Source organism: Falco cherrug, chromosome 3 (assembly GCF_023634085.1).
Source record: "Falco cherrug isolate bFalChe1 chromosome 3, bFalChe1.pri, whole genome shotgun sequence".
Classification (NCBI taxonomy): domain Eukaryota; kingdom Metazoa; phylum Chordata; class Aves; order Falconiformes; family Falconidae; genus Falco; species Falco cherrug.
The window spans coordinates 14,678,585-14,687,766 of record NC_073699.1 but is presented as its reverse complement, the minus strand read 5'-3'; the positions used below and the strand labels follow the sequence as shown (position 1 = coordinate 14,687,766).

Sequence of the window (9,182 nt, the reverse complement as noted above, 5' to 3'; positions counted from 1 at the left end):
GCTGGCCCCGGCACGGGAGCAGCGAGCGACTCCCCTCGCCAGAAGCCCAGACAAAGGGCCCCTTTCAGCACCGCGCCCGGCCCCACGGGCCCCTCAGGGCCAGGGGACAAAGGTCCGGCACTCTTGGCACCAGTGGCGCCCAGCTCTCCTGGCTCAAGGCTGGCAGCTGATGCAGCACCCACAGAGCTAGGGGCAGAGGGTCTGGCAGGGGGTGGGCATGTGGCTGGAACCCCCTGGCATCGCCAGTGTACCCCTTCTGCACTCCCCAGCACCGGGCATGGGGAGCTGCCAAGGTGCTGGCACGTCCCTCTTGGCTCTTACCTCTATGTCTGCTGGTGACTTCGCGCTTCCCAGCAGCTTTCCCGGGGGAACAGAGCGAGTGGCTCAGAGCCGACATGTGCACCGGGGCCTGGCACGCCGCCCTCGCCGGGGATCCCGGCACTTGCCGCCCTGCGCCGTCCCCGAGCGCAGCATCACGTCACGCTGGGTTGGCACACGTCGGCGCGGTGCTGCCTGCCAGCCCTGCCCCGGACACTCGCCCTGAGCCTGCAGTGCTGGTGCCGGAGCCGGCAGTGCGACACTCGTTGCACACTCTGCCATGTGCTCCCCAAATGGGCGCATGTGCCACCGAGAGCCCACGGCACTGTGCCAGCTTGTGCCCCCATGTGCCTACACGTGCCCCAGTGCATCTCAGTGGGTGCTGTTGGCAAGCAGGGATGCTGCGGGGGTGGCCGTGCCCACCTCTGCCTGCAGCCTGCCTCCTGTTCACCCACGGGGCGGGGGGTGAGCTGTACCGCAGTGGCTGCCATAGCCCTGTGGGGTGGGGGGATCCCTGGCACCAGAGGCAGGTCACCTGCTGGCTGCCCCAGTGGGCTCTAGCACCTGGGCATGATCCAGGGCTGGCCCCCCCAACCCAGCCCCACTGTGAGGTCTCTGTGGCACAGAGGGTACCCGTGGGGACCTTCCTGCCCCAAGCCACCCCTGATGCATGGTGGCATCCCTGGGACCTACCTGGGGTGCCGATGGGTGAACTCCCCGGGACAGCAGCCGGCCGTGGGTCTGGAGGCAGAGGCAGCACCGTGGGCAGGACCCCCAGTAGTCGCAGCCACAGGGTGGTCACCAGTCACCCCTCACCCGGTGGGGACACGCTGCAGCTGTGCTGTGCTGGGGGGCTATGTGCTGGGCCTGCCCGGTTACCCCCCACACCCTAGTCCAGCTGTGGGAGGAGAGCTCCAGATGTGCAGCCCCTCCCACTGAGTCACGCCGCTGGGATGCTCCCAGCCCTGGTCCCCCAGATCCCACACCCCAGCCCCCAGACCTGCTGTTCCCACCGGGTCCCCCAGCCAGGGAAGGAGCTGGGCATGGCAGAGCAGGAGCAATGCCAGGATCCGGGCCAGCCACAGGGCAGCATGGGCCAACACCGGCAAGGGGACACGGCTGTCCCTGACCAAGCCAGCCTGCACCAACCTGGCAACAGCTCTGCCGCACAGCTCTGTTCCTGCGTCCTCTACTTCCCCCGTGTCCCCTGTATCCCTGTGTCCTCCATGTCCCACCCATCCCCCACATCCTCCTTGACCCCATGTCCCCTGTGTCCCTCATTGTCCCCTGTATCCCCGTGTCCTCCATGTCACACCTATCCCCCACATCCTTGCCTCCACGTCCCCTGTGTCCCTGTGTTCCCCCCATCCCCCTTGCACCCCCCCATCTCCCATATCCCTCACGCACCATGGGCACCCTGCCAGCAGTGGGGTGATGGCGTGGGGTGCCCCCTGTTCCCATCCAGCTGGTGGACATGTCCCCAGGCAGGCAGGCTTCCTGCAGCCCTTGGCCACTGTGCAACTTCCACCCCCCACCCCCCACCCCCACCCCGGCCCTGCCCCAGCTCCAGCAGCTCCCATGGCCCCAGCACTTCCCCTGCCTGACTCATCCCTGCCTGCGGCTCCTGCTGCCTGCTTCAACCAGCCTGGGCCAGTGCCAGGCCAGCAGCAGCAGGCAGCTGCCTGCAAGCCCTTAACCCTCTTGGTGAGCGGGACAGGGCCATGGCTGCCCCAGCTGAGGGGTCCTGCCATGTGCCACCCCCAGCTCTGAGGGTCCCCATGGCGGGTTGGCCGGCACCAGCACCAGATGGGGCACGACTGCAGCCCTGAGGCCACTGCTGCCAGCTCGGCTGGTGGTGGGGCTCCCTGCCAGCACCCAGCAGCGCTGCTCCCCGAGTCCCTCCCCAGCACAGCTCAGGTTGGGGGGCCAAGGGGCCCTCTTACGTCCCCATGATGCCCACCAGTGACCTGGGCAGGCAGCACAGGCAGGGCGCCCTGCAGGCAGGGCACAAGGTGGGCAGGGTGCACTGCAGGAAGCATGCCGTGCAGGCAGGGCGCAGTGCAGGCAGGGTTAATGACAGGCAGAGGAAGGAATGCTCTGGAGCATTCTCTGGTTGCAGACACCATGGTGGTGCCAAACCGCAGGCCTGGCAGGGCCACGCTGCCACTCCCAACCCGCCAGCAGCTCCCGGCCCCTGGAAACCCCATGGGAAGGGGGAACGGGAGTGGGGGCAGATCCAGCCCCCGGGGTCCGGATGTTCCCAGCATCACCGGGTCTCGGGTCTCCGCACACTGCCTGCCCCCACCCCCCCCCCCCCGCCCACCCCCAGCTCTGCCTGCACACCAGCCTCGTGGGAACAGCCCCATCCCCAGCAGACCAGACCAGCAGCACCGCCAGGTTTAACCCCAGCTGGAGCACGCCATGGCAGCACAGCTGCTCCCACGGGCAGCCCCCACACTGCCCACCCACCTGCCTGCCAGCATGGGGTGGGTGATGCCAGCGTGGGGGGCAGTGCTGGCGCAGGTAGGTGATGCTGGTGTAGATGGGCAATGCATGAATGGGTAATGCTGGCACAGGTCAGCAAGGCCATAAGCTTGTCCCTCACCAGGCCAGGCATGGACACCCTCAGAGCTGGCATCCCCGGGCTGGCAGGACATCATGCTGCAGCAGGCACAGACGGTTCCCAGCACAGGCGCCAGCCGGAGCCCAGTCGTGGGGAGGAGCAGAAATGCCATCGCTGTGCAGCTGCCAAGGGGATCAGGGCCAAGGCAGGCTGCCCGGCGGTGCCAGTGGCAGGGCTGCAGCACCCTCAAGCGTCATCGGCACCAGGCTGGAGGCCCATGACCTGCAGCCCAGCTAGCACCGTGTGGCCGTGGGCACAACCTGTGCCGGCAACCCCCATGGCATCTCCAACACCCCATGGGCCCCACACGTGTGGCCCTCACCTCCCCACCCAGATCCACCCACAGCCCCGCCGGAGCCCACTGTGGTTCCAGGGGATGCCTGCCCTCCCAACACTGGGGGCTCCCCACAAGGGGCAGAGGAGGGGGGAGCAGCCAAGCCCCCCAGGACCAGCAGATGTTGGGTGCTGTGGCCTATGCTCACACCAGGGCTGCAGGGTGAGCTGGGAGGGGGGCTGGTGCCCCAGGATGGCAGGAGGGGACCCCAATGCCAGGACAAAACCTAGGGGGGCCCCATGTCCCCCAGCCAGGCAGGATATGCCCAGAGGGGACTGTGTCCCTAGCATGGGGGGGGGGACAAGCTGAGGGGACAGGATGACATCCACTCCCACTATGGGGGACCATACCCCAGGGACCACTGTGGCTACAGGTGGGTCTTCAGCTTGCAGTCCTGCACGGCTGCTGGCCCACCCAGAGCCCCCAAAGTGCAGCCCACAGCAGCACCCTCCCTCCACGGCCACACACACCCACCCCCCCCAGCCCCCCTGCACCTACTGGACACTGGGAAAGGCTGCTCCAACTTTATTCCCAGTTCAGTTCTTGCACTGGTGACCTCCGAGCCTTCCTGCACCCCTTCATCCCCAGGGGCTGGAGAGCTGGGGGCAAGAAGCAGCCCCCAGCTGGGAAACCCCCTACTCCGAGCTTCCCAGGCAGGGCAGGGACCCCCCTGTACCCCGAGCCCCCCAGGGCAAGGTGGGGGGTGCACCAGGACAGCAGGTGCCAGGGAGCCATGGGGCTCAGGGCGGGGGTCCGTGGCGACGGCAGGTGATGAGGTACTGAGGGTAGGCCTGAGTGTCGTTGAAGATGACAAAGATGGCGGGCTGCAGGCAATTGTCCACCACACTGTCGTAGCGCAGGGGGACCCCAGCCCCTTCCCGAAGCGGTGGGGCCCGCAGCCCCTGTGCCCCCACCACATAGTCCCCAGTCAGCACCTTGGCCACGAAGATGTACTTGCTGCCATCGGTGCTGCATGGCGAGTACTGCTCCTGCACCGACACCGCTGCATGCACCGCGAAGTACACGCCAAGCCCGTAGAGAGCAGCTGTGGGGCAGGGGGGGTGTCAGACCACAGCGCCAGGGGGAGGGCATGGTGGCACCACCATGCCCAGATTGGTGCCATCCTGCTCCTGCACTCACCGTTCTTGCCACAGAAGCTGCGGTTGAAGCCATGCAAGCAGATCTCGCGGCTGGAGGTCTCACTCGTGCCATGGAAAAGAACCCGCTCCACTGTGCCGCTGGCACAGGTCTTCTCCATGCTGGCTTTCTTCAGCTGGTACTGCTTGTACAGCAGTGGGTGGATCAGCTTCTCCACCTGCCGGGCAGCACTGTAGCGTCTGGGGCTCTGCCGTGGAGACACCCCTGGCCTGTGCCCCCCACCCCATCACCACCAGGACCCACCTTGACGATGCTGATCTTGTTGTGCAGCTCCTCCAGCGTCTCGTAGAAATGGTGCACGGTGTCACAGAACTCCTCTGAGTCCTCAGCCAGTGGCATCAACCTCACCTCCTCCTCCAGGCCCAGCACCTCTGACCCTGCCAGACACAGCTCCGGTGAATGCTGGTGTGCCACAGCACCTCCCCAGGCCAGGGACCCCGTGGTGGGGGGCAGGGCTGGCTCCATGGCACCATCCCACTTGCACGGCCGGGGTGGCACTGCACTGGCAATGCTGGGCACGCACCAAGCAGGCGGCGGGCGCTCTCTGTCGGGGGCTTGCTGCGGGAGATGGCCACGGTGCAGGCGTTGCCGATGTCATACTCCTCCATCCGCTCAAAGTCGATGGTGAAGGGCTGTCCATCCAGCAGCAGGTCCAGCCGGTGCTCCCGGCGCAACCAGGCCTGCTCCAGCAGCACGGCAGCCTCAGGGGTGTAGGGGATGGCGGTGCCGGAGGGGTCCCAGCGCACCCAGCACGCAGCAGTGGTGACAGCAGTGGGGGGTCTATGCTCCAGCGGCGGCAGCCGCTGGAGCAGGAGGGCAAGTTCACGGGCAGCAGCGGCAGTGTATTCAGCGAAGCCATGCAGTGTGGCAGTGCTGCCACGCAAGCAGAGGCGCACGGCGTGCTTGCGCTGCAGGAAGGTCAGGCAGCGGTGGCAGGCAGCTGGCAGTGCCCGCAGGCGCTCACTCTCCACCTCCTCTGCATGCAGGTGCCCCTCCAGTGCCTGCTCCAGTGCCTGTGGCACCGCCGCCACGTCCCCCTCGAAGGAGGAGAACAGCGTCACCCGTGCCGTATCTGCCACAGGCAGAGTTTCCTCCAGGGAGGCCTCCAGTGCAGCCAGGAGACCAGCATCTTCCTCCTCCTGCACACTAGGTGCTGCCTGCTGCTCCCGGTGGTAGGAGCGGAGCGAGAGCGCAGTGGCACGCGCCAGCTCCTCCTCCTCATGCCACGTGCTGTCCATGGAGCGCTGGATGGCCAGCACCATCTGTGCCTCCTCATCCATCCCGGTCCCCGGCCCGCCCAATGGCATCTCCTCACTGTCATCCCCATCAGATGTGGCAAGGGACTTGGCATCACGGTCTTCCTCCCTGTCCAAGACATCACTGATATCGCCAGTGGCCTCACCAGTGCGCAGGGCTGCCAGCAGCTCCTTGATCTCCTCTGCAGGGAGAAGCGAGGTGTCAACTGCGAGTCTCAACCATGGTGCGGCCAGGGGAACCAGCACCCACAGCCCCCTCCCATCACGGTGCTGGGATAGCCCCCTCACCCCACCCCACCCCTTACCTATGTTGGAGCAAAAGTCATCTCCATCAGCATCATTGGCACCATCAGCATCGTTGGCACCATCCTGCAGGTTCCAGTGCCAGGAGCATGGTGCTGCAGGCAGAGTGTCCAGGTGGCAGCTTGGGGGGAGCAGCTTTGTCAGGTCCAGCTGTGTGGCCAGAGGAGCAGAACATTGTCACCAGTGCCACACATGCATGGCAGGGATCAGCACGATGGCACCTGCCACCCGGCAGCTCCATTGCTGGCCCCCTGCATTCCTAGTCAGGGTGGGGGCTGGCTGTACCTGGGGGTCCAGGGGGCTCCAGCGGACACCCTCCAAGTCGAAGATGCAAGGGAAGCGGCTCTCCAGCTGCTGGAGGATGCTCTGCCCGCCCTTGTCCCACAGGAAGCGGGTGATGCCTGGGAACTGCAGTGTCACCGACTGCGAGCCCACGGTGCCCAGCAGGCTCTGTAGGAATTCAGCTGCTGCCCGGCACTGGCCCGTTTCCCCGCTGACCTGCCGGTGAGGGCCAGGTGGTCACGGCCTGCTGCATTGGCACCCTGGTGCCAGCAGCCCTCGATGCTGGACACCTGCCCACAGCTCACCCGGAATCCAGCGACATCCCCCCCCTCCAGTGGCAGCAAGGAGACCTCGGGGATGCTGGCCAGCAGGTCCTGGTAGTGCCGCTGCAGATACCGCAGTGCTCCCGGCTCCGCTGGCACCAGCACCTCGTCCTGCACTGAACCTGCCAAAGTTGACACTATCTGCTCCTGGAGCTGGCCCTGGCTGGCCACATCTTCATCCCTTGCCGTGTCCTCACTCCTCCTGGGGAAGGCAGCCAACGGCAGCACCGGCCTCAACGCCGGTGGCTCTGCCAGCTCTGGGCAGGCATCTGGGTTGGCAGGAGCTGGGGGGACAGTGTCCGGCAGGGGGGCCAGGGCTGTGTCTGGCAGGGTTGCTGTGTCTGCAGGGGTTGCCATATCTGGCAGGGTTGCGGTGTCTGGTGGGGTCACTGTGTCCACTGCGGTCGCCATGTCCTCCTCCAGTGGCTCCAGAAAGGGGTAGTGGGGTGTGAGGACCAGCACTATGTCCTGCAGCTGGTGGGACCTCTGCAGCACCCGCTCTGCCGCTGTGGGGGGAGAGGATGGGCAGCCAAGCGCAGCCCCCTCCGGCACCCGGCCCTGCCCTCGCCCCAGCCAGGGCACTGGCAGGATGGGGCAGAGAGGCCAAAGCCTGGCAGCGGCAGCCGGCTGGGGCAGCGCCAGTGTTAGCGTGCCATTTGCCATCACTCACCTGCCGGCTCCTGGAAGGTGACAATGGCTTCCTGGCCACCTGGCAGCAGCCGCACTGCCTGCACACTGCTGCCACCGCTGCGCCGGTTCTCGAAGTAGAGCTCCAGCAGGTCACGGCTCAGCTCCGGTGCATCCGCCCGCACCAGCACACTGGTGGTCTGTGGCAGCCGCAGCAGGGCCAGCGTGGCACCCTCCAGTTCCCACTGCTGCGCCCGCTGCTCCGCTGCTGCAAACTCTGCTGGGACAGGGGCGGCGGTGACAGTGGGGCTGATGCTGGGGACCCCCAGGCAGCACTAGGAGTGGGATACCCCTACAGCTGCCCAGGCCATGCCAATGGCACCATTTGTCACCGGCGGGTCAGGCCTGGCAGGAGGGAACCACAAGCACTCCAACGGCAATTAGCCCCCTGGCAGGACCCCAGCACCGCCGCTCACCCACTACGGGGCTGCGGCACCCAGCAGCATCGGCCTTGTGCCGTGCTGGCCGTGTGCACCCCCCAGCACTGGTGACACCAGACAGGGAGCACGCGGCCAACGTGGCCCCAGCGCTGCTCAGTGGCACGGAGCCCATGCTGCAACCCAGGACAGCACAGGATGTGGGGGGCCTGCAGAGCCACCAAATAGCACCGCAGACCCCGCACCCCAACCACTGCCCGGCACTCCCGGCAGCAGCATGGCACCGCAGCGAGGGTGAGCGCAACACCCCCTGGATCCCCGCACCCACCTTGGGGGGTGATGGGGTCCCGCAGGTGCAGCAGCACCCAGTCGGGCCCCGGGCCCCGGTCCAGGCTGAAGGTGCTGCAGGGGCGTCCCAGCAGCGGCTCCAGATGTGGCTCCAGCGCCTCGGGGGCAGTCTGGGGGCCAGGGCCCCGCAGCAGCAGCCGGGTGGGGTCCCAGGGGGGGGCAGGGCGCACCCTCAGCTCAGCCCCCCCCAGCCGGTGGCTGCCACGGGCCAGGACATTCTGAGCATCTGCACAGGAGTGGACAGGGGTCACTGGGGGGAGCAGTGCCCGAGCCCAGCTGGCACCCAGCCCCACACTGGGTCCTCCTGGGGGGCGCAGGGTCACTCCCTGCTGCTCCCAGTGGGGCTGGGCCCCCCCTCAACCCATCCCAGTGTTCCCAGTTGGGACTGAGAGCCCCCGCACCTCATCCCAGTACTCCTAGCTGAGACGGTGACACTCCCCCCAACCCAGTACTCCCAACAGGACTGCGATTCCCCCCCAGTACTTAACCCAGTGCTCCCAGTGAGAGTGGTGTGCCCCCACACCCTCTCCCAGTGCTCCCAGCTGGGATAGGGATGCCTCCGCACCCGCTCCCAGTGCAGCTGGCAGCAGCTGCCCCCCAACCCCGCACTCACCCTGGGGATCCTCGAAGGTGAGGAAGAGGAGGGGGCCGAGGCGCTGGCAGCTCCGGACGGGGCCGCCCCCCGAGCGCCGCCGGCTCTCGAAGTAGAGGACCACTAGCTCCTCCTGCGTGGTGGGGGGCACGGCCCCCACCTCCAGCACCCCCTCCTCGGCCATCCTGCCAGCACAAACACGTTGGGGGGCGGGGGCCGGTACCAAGGACTCCCCCGCACCCACGCGTGACCCCAAGGATCACGTGTTCCCGCAGCCCCTATGGACCAGAGACCGCCCCGGTGCCCCTACACCCGTCCCGGCCCCCCCCAGGCACGCGGCCGTGGGGCAGGCCCCCCGCTCCAGTCATGGGGCAGGACCCCCCCAAGCGCCCCCCCCCAGCCCCGGGCAGACACCCCCTCCAGTCGTGGGCCAGGACCCCCCCCAATTCCCCCCCCCAGCCCCGGGCAGGCCTCCCCCACGAACCGGCTGCTGCTCGGCCCCGCCCCGGCAAAGAAACGAAACCGAAACGGGCCGGGGGGCCGGGCCGGTCACGGGAAGAGGAAGTGCTGGGGGGCGGGGC

General features: G+C 67.4%; 1 protein-coding gene across 2 annotated transcripts; it reads right to left on the bottom strand.

Annotated features, from left to right (window-relative positions):
• Positions 1-3,785: 3,785 nt before the first annotated feature.
• On the bottom strand, positions 3,786-9,150 carry PARP10 (poly(ADP-ribose) polymerase family member 10). 2 transcript variants are annotated; one of them, XM_055703906.1, is made up of 11 exons: positions 9,086-9,150; positions 8,623-8,786; positions 7,990-8,235; positions 7,268-7,501; positions 6,580-7,103; positions 6,278-6,490; positions 5,995-6,142; positions 4,957-5,871; positions 4,677-4,810; positions 4,416-4,590; positions 3,786-4,320 (listed from the first exon to the last, which is right to left on the bottom strand). In XM_055703906.1, exons 2-11 carry the CDS (start codon positions 8,783-8,785, stop codon positions 4,016-4,018), a joined length of 3,057 nt encoding a protein of 1,018 aa, XP_055559881.1. In that variant the 5' UTR covers position 8,786; positions 9,086-9,150; the 3' UTR covers positions 3,786-4,015. The 2 variants fall into 2 exon arrangements, with proteins under 2 accessions (XP_055559881.1, XP_055559882.1); XM_055703907.1 differs by lacking the exon at positions 9,086-9,150 and having other exon boundaries at positions 4,416-4,554; positions 8,623-8,976.
• Positions 9,151-9,182: the final 32 nt, after the last annotated feature.

What these genes read in the sequence shown, in the direction of transcription:
- PARP10 (XM_055703906.1), bottom strand. Translation starts at nt 8,785, where the DNA reads ATGGCCGAGGAGGGGGTGCTGGAGGTGGGGGCCGTGCCCCCCACCACG. An exon ending in CACCTTCGAGGATCCCCAGG is followed by an intron (nt 8,236 to 8,622) that starts GTGAGTGCGGGG and finishes ACTCCTGTGCAG; the next exon opens with ATGCTCAGAATGTCCTGGCC. An exon ending in ACAAGATCAGCATCGTCAAG is followed by an intron (nt 4,591 to 4,676) that starts GTGGGTCCTGGT and finishes GCTGCCCGGCAG; the next exon opens with GTGGAGAAGCTGATCCACCC.